The sequence below is a fragment of the Anas platyrhynchos genome, chromosome Z, assembly GCF_047663525.1.
Source record: "Anas platyrhynchos isolate ZD024472 breed Pekin duck chromosome Z, IASCAAS_PekinDuck_T2T, whole genome shotgun sequence".
NCBI lineage: Eukaryota > Metazoa > Chordata > Aves > Anseriformes > Anatidae > Anas > Anas platyrhynchos.
Window position 1 is genome coordinate 18747535 of NC_092621.1, and position 25370 is coordinate 18772904.

Sequence of the window (25370 nt, forward strand, 5' to 3'; positions counted from 1 at the left end):
GTACACTACTCACCTCTGCTGCACAGTATTTGTTCTTTCCAGATGAAAAAATCTTCTGCACTATGTCTGTACATACGGAGTTTCTCTGTTTGACTGCAATTGTTGCATGGCAAAAAAGTAAGAAAAACAACTTCCCCATTCTGAAAGCTGTTTGTGATCTGAAAATTTTAATTTATTGTTGTAAACAGTGTAAGAGAACCTTACACTGTTCATTAAGTTACCTGGTTATGAGCTACTCATTATAAAAAAAAATAACAAAGGTAGTGGTAAGTTAAACACACAGATGCACAAACAATAAGGAGCAAGTGATACAGAGAATAATGAAGACGTGGAATCTTCAGCTACTGATTTTTCAGCCATTTAAGGAACTGCTCCAATGTAACTGTGAGGAGAGTCAACCTGAACTTTAAAGAGCGAGGGGTAAACACAATCATCGTGAGTAGTATGAGATAGTTGAGGGGGCTTGTGAGACTATGCAAAGCTTATGACAGGATGTGTGAGGAGGCTCGTGGGAGAGCAAAGCTTATTGCAGTACCCTGGGTGAAGGGTCTAAGGCAGGAAAAAACAAGATCGGGGTGAATGGGGAGAAGCAAGTGTGAGAAGACACAGAGAAGGGGGAGGACAGGCTGCTGGCCAGTACTCATGTTTGGCTGAGCCCTGCACCTGGTCAGGGTAGTCTGCTCTATCCTCTTATTACAGCATTTTCTTAATGTAAACCATACAGAAAAATTAAGATATCTGTAAGATGTATTGCTTCCATACTGCAAATTCATAGCTCAAAAAAAAGCACACTTCAGAAACCAACATGATGAATGTCTTTTGTTTGCATCTATCTTACAGAGTTCTACCCCACTGAGATTCAGGACACAGTCTTGAACTATCAGAACAGTCTGCATCACCATTAATGGTATGATTAGTACATTAAGCAGAAACAAAGAAAACTGGATTTGGCCACAACCATTTTTATATTGAAAATAAACTACTTCCATCATTTATACATTCAGACAAATGGCACTGATGTAAAGGCTAAACACATCCCACATTCATCTTTCAAAATGATATAGGAAGGTAAATCATATCCAGAAATCATGCAGTCTTCCTTTGTCATGGCTGGTATCAACCACACTAAGTATTCAGATACTTTCAGTTAGTGTTGGAGTGTGTGTTTCTCCTGACATTACCAAAGCTATGGTTTGTTACTGATGTCCAGTATCAGTTACCATTCTCTGTTTTTATCAGTTCTTTGATGATATGTAAGACCTTATCATCTAGGAAAGAGAACACAAACAACAGTAAGCCAAAAAGAGTGAGCGTAAAAACAGATTCCCCCATAAATCCAAGAAAAATCAAAAGATGAATCAATCTAGCTATTAGCAAATTATGGTGGACTCCAAAGTAACACAAGTAATTCCCATTTGTGGAGCAAAAGAGCAAATTATGTCCAAAGCATGTGATTAGAAAGTCTATAAAAATATTCTGTGAGCTTCTTTTTGGCAGTTTCAGTATTTCACAGAAGAAATGGAGAAAGTGACAGTGTAACCTTTAGACATATTAGGATATTAGCACTTGCTGCCTTTTGTTCAGTGTTGTGTTCAAAGCTTTAACTGTGCTCCTCCACCCTTTACTGCAGGGGGCCAACATGAAGCTCCCCATCGTTATTCTAAATTGTGAGACAACTCACCTGACACTTTAATTCATCCATACCTGAGGCTCACCATTATACCATGTTATTTCGGTTTTGGGAAGTTACCTCACCATTTACTAACACTACCTTGAATGTTATTATCAGGGTTATGTTTAAAACCAAAGTCGTGCACATCATCATACATCTGGGATGAGCTGTATACTATCAGTAATGACCTTTCCAAATTATTTCTCTCAAGATAATGGAATTACAGTCAAGTTACACTAATCCTGCTGAGTGCAGAGGCAGCATACTAATACTTTCTTCAGTCAACCACAACGTTCACGTAACAAATACTACATCAGCAATGCAGCAATAAAGTTACCTTCAAGTGACATTTTAGGATTTTCAAGCTTCTTCTTTAAAACAGACTCAATGAGAACTCTCAGTTGTTTGAAAATTACTGCAATCTTTACAGGAGCCTGTAAAGAACAGAGAAGAAACATTTTCACTGCTCTTGAAGACGTCTTATACAAAAGCATGGATTAAAACTTTACCTCATATATAAATTAATGTTTGTAGAAATATAGCTTTAAACCTCAGGTATATGCAAGACTGCAGAGAAGGGCAATATATAATAGCACACTCATCTACTTTCAGTACCAGCTCCATGAAAGCAAGGTTTAGCTTACACCCATTTCAAATACCTTCTCTGAAAGAACACTGACTTTTCTCCTGAAAAGAGGGAACTGACATGTTACAAGCTGCACATGTCTAGACTATTCTTTCTAGAGTGACTTGCAAAGATTTTATTACATGTATATAAAATTCCCATCGTTCCCTTAAATTCTCATTCATCCCACATGAATAGTGTTCTAAAGCAAGGCAGGATATTAACCGTGTAACACAAAAGTCCATAAAAGGCAGTTACCACTCCAACGCACCTGAAAATGGATCCAACCATCAACCATCAGGAGACGCTCCCGATGCTGGACTTCTATATCCCCACCAAAAAGCAAAATGGGAAAGGGGGATATCAAAGTAGTCTCTCTCAAATACACCTTAGCATACCTCACCTGTGTATAAACAAATACGAGCATTAAAAACAAACAAAAAATCCCTAAGATCTACAACATCAAATTTCAGTGCTGCTTTTAAAAGCAGGAATTTTTTTTTTTTTCCTTTAATAACCAGGTCAAACCAAATTATTGTACACAGAACAGCTAGTAGCAATTTGTCTGCTCTGTACCCCAGATGACATCACATTTAAACCCTCCTAAGTGACAGGCTATCAGTGACATATTATCAGGAAATTAGCTAAAGACATATATTCTTGCTTAAATTTAAGTTTAATCTCTCTCTTCTGGTTAAGACTAGAAGCACTGGGATAACATTTTCTTTCTATTTAATAAACCAAATAAAGTAAAAAGCAGGTAAAACTCTCCATCAGACATTCTTCTCAGCAGCAGCTGACTTACCATTCTGTCTATATCCACATATATACATGCATAAATGAGAGTACATCGGTGGACACATACAGAAAGTAAACAGTGGGGCTAGACTTAGTGTGTGTTATTTCTGGCTTTGGAGCCTCTCGCAAACCGACATGGAATGTGATGGGAGAGAAGCTCTAATATGACAAATAGAAACAAAAGGGTGTACCTTCACACAGAAGAGTAAACTTTGTTCATTCCCCTGTTCATGGAATAACTGATTAGCCTTAGCTGCTGCCTTGCCTTGAACTACAAAGTTCTTGGAGGCATGAAATACTTTCAGCTTACCAAAAAAATACGATTACTTCGTATATATCAAGAATTCCAAAGTAATGTCCTGCTCCCCTTCAGTGAAGCTGGCCATTAGGCAACTGCTATCATGTTTAACTCACTTCAGCAAAGAGATGACAAAATTTTGAGTTGGAATGTGGAAGAAAGTGGCAGGGGAAAAAAAATAAAAATAAAACCCTGCAATTCAGTTAGGAAGTTCAGCAGTCAATTACAGAATTAGCTATTTCATTTTACGTTGTTATTGAGGATGAGTCAGACCTGTAGGAAGCTTCAACACCTTTGAGTCTGCTTAGAACAGTGAAAAGCACACTGAAGTGCAACACAAGCATATGAGTGTGTCAAAGTGTTCATATTTAAGTTAATGGTACAGCGTCAAAGATTGTCAATGATACTGTTAAATGACACACAGAAAGGTTCTTTCATTTATAGCTGTGAGTTTCACTATGAACAGACTTGTTCAAGATGTTCAGCCTTCACATTTTAGTCCAGTATCCAGCTGATTCATCTTTATGGACGTACATGTAAGGAACCTTACATACTAAGGACTCTTACGATGAGTCAGATATTAAAGCATACTTTACACTGGCGTACCTTACTTCTCCTTAAAGGCATTATGTCACCTTTACACAAAATATCAGCTACATTCACTATTTTCCCCTAGTTATCCCTTTGACAGAGTCAAAACCTTACCTTCTCCTGGTAAAGAAGCCATCCATGTATCTGTAAGTCTCTGTTTACAGAGGAGGGATGCACTTGTGCTTTACCCTGAGCAGTTTCTACCATGCATGCCAGCTTCTCTGTGATATCCACGGATTTTGTATATATTATTTTTCCTATGTTGTCATACAGCCCTGCGGTCAACACAGCTTTAAGAAGAGCTATTTCATGGAGAGAAAGGCATTGTGTGGCTCCACTTCCATCCCATTGATGCTGAGTTGTAGGTGCTGCAAATCCTGCTGCTCTGACCACCCTTATAAGTTCTTGCTTCACATCCTGAAATCAGGTAAGCAAAACACAGAGTTAAAAAATGCTCCATGTCCATCAGTTCCACCTGATGGACATGCTCCAGTCCATCAGTTCCACCCCATCTCAATTAGTTGTGCTTTCCAGTGGATAACCTATTTCTTAGAAAAAAACACTTGTGTTTTCTGTAGCCAACTTGGAATACTGGTTGTTTTTTTATGAGGAAAGCATTATCTGGAATATAGGATTCGATATACAGTACTGGATATACAGCAAACACCAACTCTCCCAGCTCTACTTTAACTAAAAAGAAAACACACATTTATATCAAGTATTCACTTCTGCTTTGGACATCTCAGGCATTCAAACTTAACTAGAAGAGATTAATCAGAATATTTTCTTAGTAAAAATAAAAGGTCCTTTATGTAAGATTGTGGCTCATCTCTCTAACTATGAAACAGATCTATTCTTACATTTCTAAGAATGACAATCTAAGTATTTTAATTCATAAATTTTGGTTCTCTGGTTGAAGTAAGGAATGGCTTCTCCAATGCAGATAACTGCAAAGACATACCAACAAAACATGCATATACAAGTGTGCCAGTGTACACACAGCTACCTGAATTGATGTTATGTTTCACCAGTTCCTAGTAAGTCCACTTATTTTGGTCCTATCTAAATAGGAACTGTGACAGGTCATCACTTAAAAACGGTAGGATGTTTCCACAGGAAAATTTTAACAGCTAGTTTTTGAGCACAGAGCATAATTATTCAGTTTACCTCCAGAGTTAACAGTGAAGTCCTATTAAGGAAGTTTCTTCTGCAATAAGTCATTTCAGCATGATACCCTCCTTCTTGTCGAGCCTTCTTCCACCTAAGGAAAAAAAAAATCCCATCTTACTACAGCAAAAATAATCACATCTAGAATAAAACAGCACAAAAGAGGTAATAAGTCAAAAGGCAATACAGTTGTTTTGGTCAGCATTCTCCACTCAAAACCAGAAATAAATGGCATTAACAAAGATAAATGCTGCTGGTCTGATACCACTCAGGAGAACACATCTGTAACATATTTTACAGATACGTACAAAAATATAAGGTGATTTTCTCCCAAAATTACACCTATGTCTTGACAGTTGAGATAGAAGTCAGATGTGTTTTTAAGACTGCATACTGTTTTACTAACGAGGAAGAAATGTGTATCTTATTCTCTAATATAGAATCATACAATCATTGAATATCCCGAGTAGGAAGGGACCCACAAGGATCATTGAGTCCCAACTCCTGGCACCACACAGGTCTACCCAAAATTTTAGACCATGTGACTAAGAGCACAGTCCAAATGCTTCTTGAACTCTGACAGGCTCACTGCAGAGACTACTTCCCAGCAGAGCCTGTTCCGGTGTGCAACAACCCCCTCAGTGAAGAACCTATTCCTGATGTCTAGCCTAAACCTCCCATGTTGCAGCTTGACACCATTCCCTCAGGACCTATCACTAGTCACTAAAGAGCCTGCCCCTCCACTCCCCCTCGTGAGGAAGCTGTATATATTTTTATTTTCCAAAATACAAAATACTCAGATCAATACAGAACAAACAGCAAAAACAAAAACAACAGCAACAAACAACTAGCATAAAACATACTAGGATAAAAAGAAGCAGTGCATCTCTGGTACATGTGCAAGCATATTTTAAAAGGATAAAGTACCAAAGGAGGTATCTTTTTGTGCTACAGTATTTGATAATCTGCTGTTAGTCTGAGGAGAAAAGCTTCCAGGGCAAGCAATTCAAGGAAAGGTACTTCATAAGGATTATTTCAAGAACCATATTACTTGTGCATGCTTTTAGCTATAAGGACAACAAAACATTATTTACCCTAGATAAGCTTTGTAGATTGTTATATGGTCTGAAACTGCCATTGCTAGAGATGATTTTGCAAGATCTGCTTCATCTTTTCGACCTATTGGTGTGGTAAATGGTGATTTTTCTGTCATAACTGCAGCCAAAGTTGCCTGCAATTAATAAAGAATACATCGATATTTTATTGTAAGATTATGAGTTTACTACACAAATAACTTTGCATTTTGTTTTGTAAAACAATACTATTGTAATAATATTTAACAATTTCTGATTAATTCAGATCTTTCTTACATTAAAGACATTGCTTACATGCTGCCTTACTACACTGATGGAAACTTTAAAAAGTATCAAATCTCAAAACTCATCTGAAATGGTTTGTTACATGACAGAGGGATACCCAATATGATACTGTGAATATCAACAGATTAAGCAACTGCTGCTTTGAGTTATACCACATTACCAGGAGAAACTGAGAATGCAAAGACTTCCATTTTCAATTTCAGCAGCTAACATGCCTATGCATCCTCGTAACTCGCATTTAGTATCAGCTGAAAGTGTAAGCCACTCCACAGCCCTCGTGTAATAAATTACCATATCAGTTAATTTACAATAACTTTCCATCAGCATCTTCTTAGTCTGCATCAACTGCAAGGTAACCCTGATTGGTCTCACCAAAATGCAAAAGAGCTTTTTCTACAAGTTCCATACACCCTGGGATCATAACAGAGAGAACTGCAGTCCAAGTATGGCTACCCTCTTGTCAATAATAGCTGGGAGTTTACAGTTACATTATTCTGTCCCCCATGATATCCTGGAGTCTTCACCTTAAAATACACATTTTAACATCTTTTATCATCTTTTAAAAAAAACATTTTGCAAGAAATCAGATCAATTTTAATATTTAGCTGTTTCTATACTACTACTTTTTAGAAAATATTCAGATAAAGATGGCAGTATTTGTTTACTTACCACAGGATCCAAGCAGCCAAATATAGCTCCAAATATAAGCATTTTTCCAATCTTTACATTGACAGGGAGGGCTGCAAGGTGCTGGCCCAATGGAGTCAGTTTGGGCTCGGTTAACTGGCAAGCCCCTATCTTCCTTAACAGGTTCATGGCATTACCAATGACTTGTGGCTGTGGTGGGTCCAATGCTCTGGAAAGGAAATCTTCAGGAGAACCAAGGTTGCATTTCTACAGAGTGAATGGGCATATATTTTAGTATAAAATCTATTATATCAAAGACCAGGTGAAAACAAAGACATAAATTTAGTAAACTTTTATAGTAGCTACAAAAGAAACTGGACAGTTGTTTTTGCAACCAGAAGCACACATTCCCCACCCTCTGCACCAGCCTCTTGGTTGCTGGAATAGATATGCCCATAACTTCATTTTTCAGAGGGGGCTTAACATAGCATGAACACTGATCAGAGAAGAGTCACCAATAGTCACAGGTGAGCAGGAGACAAACCTGCTGAGATGTTGTTCAACACCTGGGCACTAATTCGCAACCAAAGTTAAACAGTTTGTTTGCTACAACCCAGCACGTAAAATACAAGCACATTACAAATGCCTCACAATACAGATCTTGAAATGCAGAAGGGTGAAAAACCATCCTTATACAACAGTTTTCCCATGAACATCTTACTCACTCATGATGAGGGAACAGGCCACTGAATTGCTTCTTTAAGCAGACAACAGTTTGAAGGATATTTAACTGAGCTTGAACTCATTCAGAGGTAAACTGGAATACTACAGGTTCCTATTCTCACTCACCGGCATACTTTGGATTTTCCATGACACAGGTACTGGATTTCCCCCACTGTAGTGGAAGAAACTCTAACTACACTGGATTAAGGCAATCCTTGTAATCCCCTTTTTAGCTAACAAGGTCAGAAATTCCATAACAAAAGCCATACCATAATATGAAGGCATAATTCCTCCAAAGGCACACGTAGTATTTCTGGAACTGAATATTCCATGAAACTTTCAAACCTGTAACATCATAAAAAAGAGAATCACTCTATAGGGTTTACTTGGCAAGGCAGAAAGAAGGCAGGAGGTGCTGCAGGCAGGTAGTAGCAGTTCCCTGCGGCCTGTGCAGGGAGAGGCCCCTGGTGGAGCAGGCTGTCCCCCTGCACCCATGGGTCCCACATGGAGCAGATCTCCACGCTGCAGCCCCCCCATGGGTGGAGGAGCCCCCGGTGGAGCAGGTGGATGTGGCCTGGAGGAGGCTGCGGCCCATGGAGAGCCCCCGCAGGAATCTGGTTTCAAAACAGATTCTTAAAATGCATAGCTCTTAAATTGAAATGGAAGTTTTACATACTGATCAAATGCACACTTCGTTGATTATTTCAAAATAATTTCATCTGAGATGGAGGCTAAGGTAAGGGTCCTGTTGCTCCAGACAAGCAGGAAAAAGGTTATTCTGCTGCAGTAACAGACACTAATCCTACACTGCATCTTGACTTAATCTTTTCACATTTCTTATTCACAGAGACACCGTTTCAGAAACTTATAGATCTGTCTGATTAAAAGATCTAAAAGATTAAGATCTTTTAATCTGTAAGATTAAAAGATTCAATGTTGTTGAAAACATTATTTCCACAATTTCATAAGGCAGCACTTTTCCTTTCATTTTGAAAAAGGTTAAGAAAACATTTACATTGGAGATAATGAATACAGCTCAAAAAATCATGAAACCAAAGCTCAAAAAATCATGAAACCAAAATTAACACTACTTTAAAACTTTATGAATAAGGCATTCAGATTATATTTTTACATTTGAATCTTTATAGTTTGCATAACTAAAATTAATTTAAATGAGATGTTTTCCACAGAATTAATATAATGGCATTTGTTTAATTTACAAAAACAAGTTTACAGTACCTGTCTCTTGTGTACATTCGGAAGCAGAATCCATCCCTAACGCGCCCAGCTCTTCCTTGTCGTTGCAGAGCACTAGCTTTACTGACAAAAGTCTCCTCCAAGGAGCTCATCTGACTACTTTCATGGTACCTTAAAAATTATAAAGTGAGTGTCACTCAATTTCAGAATAAAAATGTATGTATATTTAGTTATTAACTTTAAAGCATATATACAAATACTTTATTTAAATAGTAGTAGTTTGAGAATATGATGTTTAGTTTTGAAAACTAAGCATACCTGGGGAAAATGGTACATCACAGAACCTTGGATACAACTGATTAATGAAAGTGTAAAAATTGGAAAGAGTTATGACAATAGCTCATCAATCCCACCTCCCTGACAATTCAGAATTGGTCCTTCTAACATTTTATAGGGTTTTATACATTTGAAATAGACAAAGAGCAACTTCTAAAATGTACAATAGTGTATATAAATCTACTTTACCAGTGCTTAATCAAGATAATTCTTATCTATAAAGAACTCCCCTTATTGTTCTTCACATCATTTGAAAATCCCAAGATTCATCCCAGACTTGAACCTGAATTGCGAGTTATTCTTGAGTTCAGTGCATTTTTTGTCTGGAACTGTAGGTTAATACGGATACTACAGAACTCCTGTAGTATTAGCCTGCAAACGTGCACAGTAATCACAATGTGAATTATGAAAGTCAAATTCTCACCTATTTTCTTTTGTTCTCCCAGTATCAATTACGAAGACAACATCTGGTATTGTAATACCTGTCTCTGCTATATTCGTTGCCAAAACAATCTGAAATGAAGTAACACAGCAGAAATAAAAGAATTACGGAATGTCAGTTTTCGTCCTTGTAATCAACGAACAGTTGAGGTTGGAAGGGACCTCTGGAGATCAACTAGTCCATAGTTCTATGATTCTGTGATTAGTCCACCTCCCTACCAAGAAGGATCACCTAGAGCACATTGCACAGGATGGCATCCAGGCAGGTTTTGGATATCTCCAGAGAAGATGACTCCACAACCTCTCTGGGCAACCTGTCCCAGTGCTCTGTCACCCTCAAAGTAAAGAAGTGCCCCCTCATATTCAGCTGGGACCTCCTGTGCTTCAGTTTGTGCCCACTGCCTTTTGTCCTGTCGCCGGGCTCAACTCAAAAGGGAGCGTGGCCCCTCCTGACACGCTCCCTTCAGATATTTATGCGCACTGATGAGATTACCCACTCAGTCTTCTCTTCTTCTCTCCCAGGCTAAACATGCCCAGCTCTCTCAGCCTCTCCTCATGTGACAGATGCTCCTCACCATCCTAGTTACCCTCTGCTGGACTCTCTCCAGTAGCTCCATGTCCCTCTTGTACTGGGGAGCCCAGAACTTGACACAGTACTCCAGGTGTGGCCTCACCAGGGCTGAGTAGAGGGGAGGATCACCTCCCTTGACCTGCTGGCAGCACTCTTCCAAATGCAGCCCAGAGCACCTACCATTGGCCTTCTTGGCCACAAGGGCACAGTGCTGGCTCATGGTCAGCCTGCTGTCCACCAGGACTCCCAGGTCTCTCTCTGCAGAGCTGCTCTCCAGCAGGCCAGCCCCCAGCCTGTACTGGTGCTTGGGGTTATTCCTCCCTACAGGAAGGACCCTGCACTTGCCTTTGATGAACTTGCCCAATTCTCCAGCCTGTCCAGGTCCCTCTGGATGGCAGCACAGCCCTCTGGGGTATCAGCCACTCCTCCCAGTTTTGTGTTATCAGCAAACTTGCTGAGGGTGCACTCTGTTCCATCATCCAGGTCATAGATGAGTAAATTGAACAAGTCTGGACCCAATACTGACCCCTGTGGGACACCGCTAGCTACAGGCCTCCAACTAGGCTGCTCACTGAGCACAACCCTTGGAGCTCTGCCATCCAGCCAGCTCTCAGTCTGTGCACTCATCCATCCCCCACTTCCTCAGCTTGCCTATGAGGATGTTATGGGGGGCAGCGTCAAAAGCCTGGCTGAAGTCAAGGTAGATAACATCCACTGCTCTCCCCTCATCCGCCCTGCCAGTCATCCCATCACAGAAGGCTATCAGATTGGTTAAGCCTAATTTCCCCTTGGTGAATGCATGCAGACTATTCCTGATCATCTTCTCTTCCACATGCTTAGGGATGACATCCAGGACGAGCTGTTCCATCACATTTAGGGGACAGAGGTGAAGCTGACTGGCCTGTAGTTTCCTGGATCCTTCTTGTCTTTTTTGAAGACTGGAGTGATACCAGCTTTCTTCCAGTCCTTGGGTACCTTCCTGTTCTCGACATCCTTTCAAAGATGATGAAGAGTGGACAGCCAATAACATCTGCCAGCTCCCTCGACACTTGTGGGTGCACCCCATTGGGGACACCCATAAATCCATGGGCAAGTTCACCTAAATGATCTCTAACACGATCCTTCTTGACCAAGGGGAAGTCCTTTCTCCAGACCTCCTCTCTTGTCTCTAGGATCTGAGATCCATGAGGGATGGTCTTAGCCATGAAGACAGAAGCAAGGCGGCATTCAGTTAACTCTGCCTTCTCTGTATCCTTTGTCACCAGGGCACCCACCCCATTCAGCAGCAGGCCCACACCTTCCCTGATCTTCCTTTTGCCACTGATATATTTGAAGAAGTTCTTGCTGTCCATGACACCCCTTGCCAGACTTAATTCTAAATGGGCCTTGGCCTTCCTTGTTGCATCCCTGAGTACCCCAACAACGTCCCTCTATTTCTGCCAAGGGACTTGTCCCTTTTTCCATATGCTGAATACTTCCTTTTTCTGTTTGAATTTTGCCAGGATCTCCTTGCTCATCCATGCAGGTCTCCTGCCCATTTTACTTGCCTTCTTGCTCACAGGAACGTATCAATCTTGGGCTTGGAGGAAGTGATGCTTGAATGCTGACCAGCCCTCCTGGACCCCCCCCCATTCCTTCTAGGGCCCTAACCCATGGGATTCCTCCAAGTAGGTCCCTGAAGAGGCTTAGTCCAGGAGAGCAAATCAATGTTTAGAAAAAAAAATGGTTAAAGGTTTTTGTTGTTGTTGTTGTTTTTTAAACTCAGAATTATTTTCCTAAACAAGCTGACAAAGCACTAAAAATGCTGTGAGCTGGAAAATGATTTAGTTTTCCCCAATTACTCAGGAGTCTAAATTTGTGAGAATTTCACATTCATGTTTGCTATTATAATCCATCAAAATTACTAATAGCTAGTATTTGCCAAAACTAGTCTATTTAAATAGTCTGGAAGTAAGTAAAATACTAATTCTGAAATAAAAAACTGCAATTACTAGTAAAATCATAGGAAAGCAATAATTAAAGTAGCTCTTAGAAAAATACTTGGTTTAAGAGTTTGTCTGATTACACAGCACAATAACTTCCATCTCTTACAGAGCACCAAATTAGAACTGTTTCTTTCCAGTGAGAAAATTCCAGGAACAACTGATTGTCACGTAATTATGTATGATTTGATTTTTAAAAATTCATAGTTGCACACTCGTAAAAAAATCTTCAGTGGTGTAATTTGCTTAACATACCTTTCTAACGCCAAGTGGAGGTACTGTAAATGCAGCTGCTTGATCTTGAGTTGAAAGAACAGAATGCAAGGCTATCAATCTGTGCCTAGAGTAAGAAATTATACTAATCAATATGTATATCAAGATACAGTAAAAAAGAGAGCAGAAATACAACAGCAAGTTGGAGAAAGCAAGTAGAATGCACATTGGAAAGAGCAAAAGTTGGCATGACTGGTTTCAGCTAGGATAGAGTTAATTTTCCTCCTTCTAGATGGTATGGTGCTGTGTTTTGGATTAGGATGAGAATAATGTTGGTAACACACTGATATTTTAATTGTTGCAGAGCAGTGCTTACACCAAGCCAAGGACTTTTCAGGTTCTTGCTGTCCTGCCATTGGGCAGGCTGGGGGTGCAGCAGGGGCTGGGAGGGGACAGACCCAGGACAGCTGACCCAGACTGGCCAAAGGGGTATTCCGTACCATCTGATGTCATGCTGAACAGTTAATATGGGGGGGCTGGCTGGGGTGGGGGATTTAGGCATCCATGAAGCTGAGTTCTTTACATTATTCTTCTGAGATAAGGACTGTCACTGAAGCTTTGTACACAGGTATAAACACAGGCAACTTTTAGCCTGAGTGAGAAAAGCCTTCAGAGAAGAAAGAGTCACAGAAATTTGTAACTTCCTTTTCTTCTAAACTTTGACACCTAAGGCCATCTACAAGTCTTTAGAATTTGACTGAAAATGCTCCTTTTATGCCATAGCGTTGCTACCTTTTAGTTACCCATAAAATAAACTTCAAAACTGTCACTACAACCCTATGCCACTTCTCTTAGCAGATTACTCTTTGTGGATCTCTTCTCAGCAAGCAGTCATTTCTATATAAACAGTATACCATGAAAAGCTATTGCCCAAACATACTAGCCCCCATGCCCTAAAAAGTGGAAACAAAGTAGTTGAGTATTTTGTGATTAAGTATGTTTGTTCAAATAAAAAGAAAAGAGACAGTTACACCATTTCTAAGCACCTGTCATCTTTTAAAAATGGATTTGCAGTAAAACCAACTCAAAGGTATAACTCAACTTCACGTTTCAAGAATAGCAGGCATTAATAATCAAGAAGGACGTATTCATCAAGTTAATCAATTAACTATAGAAAATATCTGTGTTACCTGTCACGCAAGCTAAATCTCCTGTCAGTTGAAATGAGATCATACAACTGTTGGATATGAGCAAGGCCTGGTAAGAAGATCAGCACAGCTCCTTCAATGTTCTTGAACTGGGGACTTCTATCTGGAAAGCGACAATATAGACACACAGTTAAAACAAACATGGATTTTCAGACAGCCTAAATTGAGAACACAAACTAATTCTTGAGTCCTGTGGTAAATACTTTTTTATGATGTTTCATATAAAATTAAGTCAAGAATCCTTATCACTAGCTAACTCTGGGAGATAATTCAAAGGGCAGTCACAAGTATATAAACTGAGGAAGCAGAATGTACCTAAGTATGCAAGCAACTCCAAAATAAGTTCAAGGTTGATCTTGTAAGGATTCATATAGAAGACTGCTTGCTGTGTACGACTGCTATACTTCTCATAGTAAGGAGACAAATCAATACCAGATCCAGACTGGACTGGGACATACTCCTAGAAAGGAAAAAGAGGAGAAATCATATGCTCAGTGTTTTATAACAAAGAGGTCAATTTGTCGTTCACTTTAGGCTTCTTAAAACATAGTAAGTGACCTTTAATTGATGAACTTCCCATGGAAAACAGTGAGAGTTAGATTAAATTACAGACATTTACATAACCTATCTATAGATAACTGCTACTGCTATATCCCAGAAGAAAAAAGGAATAAAAGTCTATGCAAGCAGTACTACACATTATGTTTTACGAATTAAAGCAATTCACATGTCCAAAATCAAGCATCTAATTAGGAGAATTTCAGAATTCAAATTCTGTACTATAAGCAAACAGCTTCCTTTCTCTCCCTAACATTCCCCTTCTCAACTAATGGTTGAAAAGAAAGTTCAGAGTCAGTTATGTGACAGCTCCTACAGTGTTCTGGGGAAGGAGGAAAGGGGGAGGAAAATAAATATTGGTTCTAATAATTATATATTTTCTATAAGTATCTCAGACATACATACATAGCATAAGGCTTCTGTGTTAAGTGGAACCATTATAAATTATTTCACTGTAAAAGCACTTCAGAAGGAAGCTTTCCACCACATATCCTTCTGTACTGAAATCTCAACAGAAATAAATCATAAAGATGGAGCAGCACTCTGGAGAGCACTTTGGCTTCAACCAAAATGTGCTGTTGCGATGTATGGAGTAACCATCACTCCAGGAAAAATCTGCAAATCACACGGTAGCATGCTTTGAACATGTGTACACCAGTGTTTGATCATAACAAACTAACTGGTCTTGCAGAAACCTCAAGGGAACAAGTGCGTAGACAGGTGTCCACCCAAAATATACACAGCCTAGAGCTGAACAGTCTAGTTGCCTGTAGTCAGAGGCATTAAAACTCTTGAAGAGTATGAATTCAAAAACATGTCCAGCTGTCACTGTAGAATAGTTACAGGATTAACCATAGCCGGTCAATCCAAAAAGCTCTACAACATAAATTATCCCATTTGGCATGCCAAGCTGGAGGATCTTGGGAACTGTTTTGTTAAGAGATGTGGCCTTGCCTTTTCTGTTCTTCTTAGTTCAATACTGAGGATAATTCTTTGGGAGAATTTATTTAAATGCTTTTCCCTGTTGCTGCATACAGGATTAGAACTTGGATTTTGCGAAAGGGAAACAGCAGATTTCAGTGCCAAAGATATCAAAATTATGGCAGCAGTAAGAGAGCTGAGACAAACATAAGGACATGGCTTTAGTAAATATTTGATTTCCACTGTAGAAGTGCCATTGCATCTTGTGTCAACTGCTGAAAGAACACTTGATATTATACAAACCAATTGCATTTAATTAACAGAGTTAAAGGTAATAAAATAAAAATAAAACTCCTAAATTGAAATTAGAAATGCCTATTTTACCTGGTACTTTGTAGTGCCTCCTCCTTTGGTAGTAACATTTATTACTACTTCCTCCTCCTCCTCCAAGAACTTCTGACAATATTCGGAGTCTTTCTCCAGAACATAGCCAGTTGCTTCAATTACGTCTTCAACATGGAATATCTTTATTGAAAATTCACACACAAAAAAAAGCATGTCAAAAACTAGATTTTTTGTGTTTTTTTGTTCATGCAAAGTTGAACAGGCCATCCCTTTCTATGTCAATGGTCTAACAGATCTTGCAAACTTCAGCTTAATCTTCCTTATGCTTTCTGAAAACCCAGGACTTGCTATGAATTTGTTAAAAGACCTTAAAAGATCTCTCCATATGATCACTGATGTTACCTTTAGTATAAGCCATGAGAAACGTGCCTGAGAAACATGCAACTTTTTCACTGCATTTTTTTGTATGTGGAGAGAGACAGGAGAATTCAATACTTTCCTTTCCTTACTACCTACATTCAATAGAGAAAAATCAAAATGTCACTGTCTTCAGACGAGACTGATCTTAATCAACTGATAATATACCATAATAAAAAAAAAAAACAAAAAAAAAACAGTACAATTCTGTAGTTCAAAGTGGAAAAAGGCTAGAAGTCTCTGACATAAATACTTAAGGTATTTTTCTGACCAATAATATACAATATAATTATATTTATTTCAAATACTACCTAAGCAAACACGGTATAGGTGCAAAGTGTCTTTTAAAGTCAGAGAAGCATTTGCCTACCTCAACAGGATAACTCCTCCCTGAAATCCTTAAAATGGGACAGTGCGAGAAATAGCTGGAAAACTTCTCACTGTCTACAGTAGCACTCATTAAAATCAGATGCAGGTCTGAACGTTTATGCAAGATCTCTTTCAGGATAACTAGCAAGAAGTCAGACTGGACACTCCTTTCATGCACCTAAAATTGGAAAAAAAAACATATAACAACTTCTTAATAAAGATGGTAAGTCTGGGCCCAGAATAACTATAGTTTCTGCAGAAAATAAAGAGCTGATAACCTCGTCTACAATAACATGAGATACACTTGAAAGAAGACCATCTTCTTGAAGTTTCCGAAGCAGAACACCTGTTGTACAGTATAGCAGTCTGGTGGCTTCTCCTGTTCTAGACTCCATACGAATTTGATAACCGCACAGGGAGTTCTTTAAAAGAAATAACATGACATTAAAAATGTAACTTAAACTAGTAGACAAGCAACAGATTCAAGATTAAATTAAATTTAAGCACTGTTAGAACCCAACACTGCACCAGTTGGTGATTGAATAGTATAGTAAATGACTGACACATTGTTTTTTAATAGCTACCTTTGATTTTGTTAAGAAAGGGAAACATATATTGAAATATAGCAACTCAAGTTTCTCCAGAGCAGGAAATAGCCAATAACCTTGTTATTCTTTTTAAGGGTTCTTGGTAGTCCTCAAATAAAAATATTTTTGCAGTGGAGGTATGGAATCCCCCTAGGGACTTCACGCAAACAGACTACCATAAAACATACATGACCTTGCTTTTCTTCAAATAACAGAGAACTTTGCTGGAAGGGACCTCTCTCAAAGCTGGGCAAGGCTTCAAGTCAGATTAGATTACTCAGCCTTATATCCAGGGCAATTTTCCCTTACTGATGGGGACCTGCTACTAATAGGGATGTCAAACTCTCTCGGCAATCTTCTCCAATGTTTGACAATCCCCATTATTAAACACTTGCTCTTAGTCACCCTTGGTAATTTTTTTTTTTTTTTTAGAAATCACACATTGATACCCGGACATTCAGAGCTGACAATTTATAAAAGCAGCTGACATAGCAAGAAGCCTTTTTCAAGAAAAAAAAAATTAATTTGGTTGTGTAAGGAATAATAATGTTTTCACTTTGTACCAAGAATACACCTTCCTAAAATCTGATCAAGATTAGAAACAGGAATGAAGATGCATCTTACCTTTCCTCCTGGTCCAGATTCACAGCCTAGCTCTTCACAAACCCTTGTAGCCAAACTCACTGCTGAGATTCTCCGTGGTTGCGTGCAAACAATATTACACTTATTCGACCCCTCATCCAGCAACAAGTCTTCTAACAAGAAATGGGGCACTTGGGTACTTTTCCCACTGCCTGTTTCACCAGCTACAACAACTACTCGATGTTTTTTAAGAGTTTCCACAATTGAGTATCTGTGCTTAAACACAGGTAACTCCTGCCTCTCTTTCAAAAGCCTCTGGTATTTTGGGGAACTTTGCAGCTTTTTGAACAAAATCCTGGAAGGTTCCAAATTATCTGTTTCTGGCGTCTCAAGTGAAAGACTGCTGAAGTCTTCATCAGAAACTAAATTTTCCCAGGAATCTTCAGGACCTTCAGATACTTTTGGTTGGTTTTCAGATTGTAGCTGTTGCTGTTGCTTTAGTTTGTTTAATAATTTAGCAATAAAGTTATCACGAGGTTTGTTAGTTTCTATCTTGTTTTCTTCTTCCTTTTTCTTTTCAATATCGCTCCATTCTAGCCAGACATCTCGATAGGTAGGAGGCAGCAACTGATGAACTGACTTAGGGAGAAAAACAGAAAAAAACTACTCTGTATACTATTCAGTAACGTAACTAACATTTTACGTGAAAATGAGCTTGCGTTGCAGAAGATACGGTAAGATTTGATATACAGAACTACTTGTAAATACAGAAGCTCTGAAACCAGTTATATTAACATCAACAAGACATTTTATTCTCAACTGTCTTGCTTTCTTTGCAGCACTGAAAGAACAGTTTTACTACAGAAGAGCTTCCACCCCATATGCTGCAATGCCTGTGATTGTCAATAAAAGCAATTTATTATATCTTTCAAGCAAAGAGCTTAATGGATAACACTTGAAAAAACTGTTTTTAAAATTTAATTACTGGAGACTACAATACAAAAAACAAAGGGAAATTCCAAGCTAAAAAAAGTAATATTGGTGAAAGCCTTACCTGTCCCTTGGTTAGATGATACAGTGCCAAAGTAGCAGCTAGATGTTGTGCTTGCATACTATCTTCTGTTACAATTGTAGGACACATTGTCATTACATCATCTGATGACTTGATAACCCTGACCCTTAAAAACAGATTCACACAGGCATTACTCTTAATTTTTGTTACCTATGTAAACAGCACACCTATTAATGTTTTTTAAAACATGAGTGAAAATCAAATATAGGAACTAATCTAAAAAAAAAAAAAGTTTTTCAAAAATCTTTTGTGAACACACTGTTGATCACATTTGACTGAATGGCAGAAAAATTTCAGCAGATTACAGCAGCACATTTGTAGGGTGAAGTGGGTTCTCCCCCTTCCCCCTTCCTTCCCCTGAAGCATTACTTCTCCAGAGCTATCCAGAATGAAATACTTCCCTGCTGGACTGAAATCACTCAAATTAAACACACTACATTCATTTAAACCAGTACCAACATGTCAAAACAGAAGTTTTGAGCATTTTTATTTTTAAATAAACCAAAAGGAAAACGTAAACGTCATGGGAAATACATACCTACATTTCCAGTATCTTCCAACTGGAACCTTTTCAAAGGCAGGATTTGGACTCTTGGGAAAATTCTTCCTGCACCAGTCAATCAAAAATTGTTTGGGAGATTTACCAGTCCAGCTTCGAGCACTATAATCAAAATTTCTTACATCTAGTGGTTCTTTCTTTTTGGCTACAAGAGTAGAATGACATATACTTTAATTCTCCTAAAACTTTTTTTTTTGTTTTTTTTCCTTACATTCAAAAATATTTTATCTGTTCTAGAAGTGCGTTTTCACCAGAGAGTACTGTTTTCTGAAGTGTTCTGCAGCTCTACTAAATTAATAGAAAATATTGGTGTTGAGAAATGATAGAAATTCCTGCTTTTTCAAGAAAGGAAATTAATTCTTAGCAGGAAATTCATTACAATATTCTGTTTACAATATTTGATCATTGAGTAATTCAAGAGCTCTTACTAATATTCTGTTGTTAGGAAAACATTGACAGTTTGAAGGTTTACAATGAAAACAGTCTAGAAAGACGCGAGGTTGACAATTAATGGGAATAGTCACTAGCCCTGTAGCAATGAAAAAACAAACACAAGATTTTAGACATGGCAGCATGGCAAAAATAGCTTTTAGCATCATGTGCTAAAACAAATGTGGATCTTGTCAAGTCAGCTTGGTCAGCAAGACAGCCCACCTGCCATTCCCACAATGAAAAGCTGACAACTCCACACTGAAATGCTGTACAACCCTTAAAAAAAGAACTGATACTGTAAATATGTGGTATGTGTCAGGCTCATATTGAACAAGTTCCACCACACCTTTCTCTTCCTTTGCAGCACCTTCAGGTTTTTCAAGCAAACTCAGATTCAAAGTGGTTTCTTGAGGTACAGGAGTTTGAGGTAAGGGAGCTTTTTTCTTTTCATTTTGTTGTTGGCTTGAAGTTTTTACAGATGGATCAAATACAGGATGCTCTTCAAGCGTTGCCATTTCTGTCAGAGAATAAATACATAACTTATTTCTACCAATTGCTGAGCATTTTGTTCTTTAAAAAGAGAAGAATAATTGCATTAATTACTGAGCACTGAAAAAAACTGAGCACTGAAAACCCAAAAGTGAAATGTTACTGACTTTTTACAGTTTGACCCACATGAAAAGAGTACGTTCAGGAAAGCTTGCAGTTCACACTGTGAGTGGCATGATGGATGATGAAATCAACTCAACCTGATTCATGAGACCTACTTGCCTAACAAATATGCAAGTCGCAAAATGAAACACGGGTAATCTCCAGGGCTTTACCTTGCTGAATTCTTCTTATTTTCTCCTGTGCCACCTTCTGCCCTTGCTTGTCTTTGTCTTGCTTGGAGATGCTTGCTTGCTCTTTTGCTTCTGAAAGTTTTGCAGCCAGGTGTACATACCTCTCATTCTGTTTCATATAGAATTATTAAATACAAGTTTAATATTGTATTCTTGACATCATTAATATCCTACATAATAAAAAAGTCATCCTTTACACTAAGCTTAAAAAACATTTATTTCTCATTTGTGCAAGTAATGAACAATTAAACCTCTCAAAATTTTATAACCACCTTCCTAATCTCACTGAGATGTGTTTCAAAAATTCTTCCTTCCCAGAAAAATGCATTCAATATTTTGAGCTCATTACTAAAAAAAAAAAAAGGAAAAACAACTGAGGAAAAGAAGAATGCCAGCATATTTCCATGCAGTTGCCCGATGCCAAGTCTTAATTTAAGAAAAAAAAAAAAAGCATGCTGACTATTCAACCCTCAATTTTTAACAAACCAATCAACTAGTTGCAGATGCGCCAGACATATCTTTAAGACAAGAAGAAAAGGCCTTAAGTTGTGCCAGGGAAGGTTTAGGTTGGATATTAGGATAAATATCTTCACTGAAAGGATTGTAAAGTATTGAAGAACAGGCTGCCCATGGAAGTGGTTGAGTCACTATTCCTATGGGTCTTCAAAAAAAGCATGTAAATGTGGTGCTTGGTGACATGGTTTAATGGTGGACTTGGCAGTGCTGGTCCAACCTTTAAACTAGATGGTCTTACAGAATCATTTAGGCTGCAAAAGATCTCTATTGATTTTTGAAACTTTTTGAATGTTTCTCAAGAAACACTACTCTGTCTTACTGGATCAAACTTTTCTTCATCTGTGTCTTTCACAGACTCATTTTTCTCTTCATCACTCTGTTGCTCTGCATATCGCAAAATCCACTCCTTCATGCTCACTTCTTTCTGTTTTTCTGTATTTGTCTCCTGGAAGAGCAACCAAATTAAACATAATGATAGCAGTAAGTGAAAACACCAGTGTTTTTCCTCAGTCAGGGTTTAAGAACTACTGCTTAAGGTTTTATATAAATTAAGTTATATGACGGAGTGCTACCTGTAAATAAATGGAACAAACCCACTCTAGGAGAAAATTAAGCTATGACTTACTAAAAGTTACCACAAACAACAAATTACAGAGTCTTTTAGACTTCACATGGAAAAAGGTTTGCTTTCAAGTGACTGTTCCACTGTAGTTAAAATACTGTGGATGACAATATTATTTAAGCATATTATATTTTCAGAAGTTTTCCACGTCACTGTTGAAGTTTATGCAAATTCTGTATTTTGGAAAATTTCATGCTCTCTTCCCACCGATAAATACAAGTTATTTTCTCAAATTACCTTAGTTTCAGGGCCATTCTCTTTCTTTTTCTTATCTACTAAGCGAGGTGGAGGTTCAGATTTTGACACAGGAGAACAAAATTTTGCTCTAGGTTTCTGTTGTTGTTCTTCAAACTGCTGGCTAAAGCCTTCAGGCAAGGCATCTTCAAAACAAAAAACCCACGTCATAGAATATGCCAATAATGATTACTGAAAAATCTTTTTAAGTGTTTTGGGAACCAACTGGAGGAACATAAAACAACAACAGTATGCCTGAAATAAAAATCAGGCTATAACATTTAAGTAAGTCAGCACTTGCTCGTTGACTTTGATAAAACTCTAGGAATAGGAAGAAGAAGATTGTAAGACTATCAAAAATAGTAACAAGAACAGTCAGCAGCACAGCTAGGAAAACTGTGATGACTATTGGTCTAAGTGAAACAATATATTTGACTGCTACTTTCACATATTCCCATACCAGAGTTGGACCTACTGCTCTTCAGTTATAAACTGTAGTCAATTCTCTGTCACTATACGTACCATCAGGAAGGTTTAAACAAAGCCAATCAAGTGCAGAGTGAAGATCACCACCATATAAAAGTGTTTTTTTCATTGCTTCCTCTATGTGTTCAGTCTTAAAAGAAAACCTTTGCAAAGCCATGTATACATCCTACAAATAAAAAAAGTAAGATTTAATATTTAACCTAAAATTTTGAGCCTTTATTAAATTGCTATTTCCCACATATCACATAATTGAGATTAAACAGATAAAAAAGCATAAATTAACATATCAGAAAGCAGAGTAGAAAATCCTGTTCTGAAAACACAGCTCATAAAATTTTGAATGTAAACATATATACATATATATAAGTAAAGCCACATCCAAGTGAATATGAATAGAGTGTATTTTCTGGGTAGAAAGATAAATCTGCCATTTTCCAACTAGGATATGGAACTAAAAACGTAGGAAACAATGTCCTTAAAACATTGAGGTTAACTTCTATTCCTCCATCTATTTGATTAGACACTCTGATTGTGGTTACTAAATGCATGGAGACATGTCTTTCCTGATAAACATGCTAACTGATTCCACCAGCTAATCATTAATGCAATTACTGGAAAATAAGGTACACTGGCTTGCACTACACACAGCAATATGTGTAACAATAAAAAAAAAAAACTGTTTACTCTAAATAAACAATGGTCGGAGGACAACATTTTAAACCCTACCTGCAGTTTCTTAGCAGTAAGTCTTTTGGAAATCATTCCTTTGTCATCATTTTGTTTTTTATGGTTGTTGATTAGATCAATAATCCTTTTCTCCAAATTACTGTTTATTGTTACCTGCAAAAAGACAAGTAGTTGATACAAAGCAGAACACTACACCTTTTTATGATATATCAATGTTCTTCCTGCCAATGGAAATTAGAATGCAGAAATCGTTCTGCCATTCAAATCTCTGCTTTTCCAGTTTTACTTAAGTTCAGCAAAACTTTCTTATGAAAGGTACAGATTATTTAAGTTGTATGCTGCTGTATTTTTTTTTTTAACTTGAAATAGAAAAAATCATTCCCTATTACAGAGAAGGCCCGTTTATATCTTAAAAAATACAGGAATTCCCTTGACATAATGTAAGGAAAAAGTAATTAAAAAAAATAATATACTGGAAAGAACAAGGCCTCTCTTCTCAGCTCACTAGAACCAACCTAAAATAATTTGATCATTAAGACAATCTTGTGAAAATCTCCTTCTTATCTGGATTAGGAAAAAAAATCCAGACACAATTTTAGTGTTCTTAACATCTTTAAAACACGAACGAAGCTTTAGTTGTCAATGAGATTGCCATGTAAAATCTGTATTCTTCCTCTGACAGGAAGAAAAATATACATGCACAACAGAAGCTCAAACACTGCTTTTCATAGCCCTGCATGTAACGTATAATTTGTTACTTAAGACAGATGTTCCACCCTACTATTTTATCCCATTTCTCAAAGCACGCTCAGAACTCCAGAGAGCTCAAGCTCATGAGATGAGGTCTAACACACAAACGTAGTTCACATGTGCAACATAACACATATAGCTGAAGAAATATTTACTCGGGTAAAAGAGTACCATGAATCCCAAAGTTCTTTTACCTAAAGAAGATACTCACCTTAAGAATAGACTTATCTAGATTTGCAGCAGCAGCAGCACTGGAATCTACTGGTGAACTAAAACTGTAAGTTTTTGGACCTGCAAATTGCAAACAACCATCAATTACACAAGCAGAGTGCAGAGAACACTCTATGATTTTTAAAGCAGGTCCGATAGGAGGCAAGTGTTACACTAATATGCCAGTAAAACGCACGCACATAAGAAACTATACGAGCACTCAATGGTGTGGAAAGGCCATTTACCAAGGAATAGTAAAGAAACAAATGACTCAGGAGACAAAATACAAAATTCCTGAGTGGCACAGTGAGGAAAAGTGATTGACTGCTCACTATCTGTACAAGAACAGGGAACAGCACTCCCCAAACAGGGAAGCTAACGGCAAGTTCCAAGTAAGTAAGGGTGATGGTTTGTTACTTTCAATTACAAAATGCAGAGCTCTGACACTGAAGCTGTGGGTGTTGGACATCTGTGTAAGCCCAAGAGCAGGCAGGACGGTTTTGCATAATTAAATCTATTTTTTTGGAAGGATGTTGAATAGAAATGCCATGTGGCACAGCAAGTTCACTCGCCACAGCTGGGGGAGGATGTAAGAGCACCCTCTGAAAGTGTTCCTACCTGCGTACCTGCGTTTGGAGCCAGCCTAGGGGAGGGCGCTGGGTGACACAGGTCTGCGGTCTGACCTGCTACAGGCGTTCCTACTTTCCATTTACCAGCAGCTAGCGAAAAATATCTCTTCGCAACGTTATTTACCATCACTGAACCTGTTTAGCTCCTCACAACAGCCAGCCCGATGCTGGCTGCCGCCCTTTGCGAGCACACAATTGCTGGTTTCGGTACGATGTGTGTGAAAAGGAGCCTCCAGCCCCGTGGCTGTGCTGGAAGCGCCCCCGTGCAACCCACACCTCGTTACCCACCCCCAGCCCCGCTGCCCCTCACCCTGCTTGACGCGCGGCTCCTTGCAGGCGGGCACCGGCCGCGGGGCCGCTCGGCCGCCCGGCGCCTCAGCAGCAGCGGCGGCGGCACCGGCCTCGGCGGCTGCCCGCGCCCGGGCGGCGGCGGTGGCGGCGGCAGCGGTGGAGGCGGCGTGGGCCGAGCCCCCGGCGCGGTGCCTCTTGTTGCGGCCGCCCATGGCGCCCCGTGCCCGCAGCGGATGCGGAACCGGCCGAGGCCCCGGGGCGGGCAGAAAGGGGAGAGGAAGGAGGCGGAGCGGGGAGGAGCGGAGCGGAGCGGGGAGCGCAGAAGATGGCGGACGCCTTCGGGGACGAGCTCTTCAGCGTGTTCGAGGCGGAGCCGGCGGCCGCCAGGGGAAAGGCGGCGGCTGCTGAGGCCGCCAGGAGGACGGGGTGAGGG

At 38.9% G+C, this 25370-nt stretch overlaps 2 protein-coding genes across 3 annotated transcripts in view; one reads left to right on the plus strand and one right to left on the minus strand.

The window, feature by feature from the left end:
- Positions 1-942: 942 nt before the first annotated feature.
- Positions 943-25222, minus strand: DHX29 (DExH-box helicase 29). Of its 2 annotated transcripts, XM_027447026.3 has the most exons (27): positions 24957-25219; positions 24019-24098; positions 23097-23210; positions 22407-22536; positions 21888-22030; positions 21348-21473; positions 20495-20621; positions 20017-20187; positions 19218-19383; positions 18662-18785; positions 17650-18246; positions 16717-16860; positions 16440-16616; positions 15692-15832; positions 14144-14288; positions 13811-13931; positions 12663-12747; positions 9838-9926; positions 9120-9248; positions 8150-8225; positions 7200-7424; positions 6246-6382; positions 5152-5245; positions 4099-4401; positions 2569-2700; positions 2010-2106; positions 943-1268 (listed from the first exon to the last, which is right to left on the minus strand). In XM_027447026.3, the coding sequence occupies exons 1-27, from the start codon at positions 25147-25149 to the stop codon at positions 1213-1215; spliced, it is 4122 nt and encodes a 1373-aa protein (XP_027302827.2). In that variant the 5' UTR covers positions 25150-25219; the 3' UTR covers positions 943-1212. The 2 variants fall into 2 exon arrangements, with proteins under 2 accessions (XP_027302827.2, XP_071887773.1); XM_072031672.1 differs by lacking the exon at positions 16717-16860 and having other exon boundaries at positions 24957-25222.
- The window catches only part of MTREX (Mtr4 exosome RNA helicase), a 45878-nt gene continuing 45706 nt past the window's right edge, over positions 25199-25370 (plus strand). Inside the window, exon 1 of the mRNA XM_027447028.3 lies at positions 25199-25363. Coding sequence (XP_027302829.1) covers positions 25263-25363 — 101 coding nt within the window. The 5' untranslated portion in view covers positions 25199-25262. The remainder of the gene's footprint in view (positions 25364-25370) is intronic.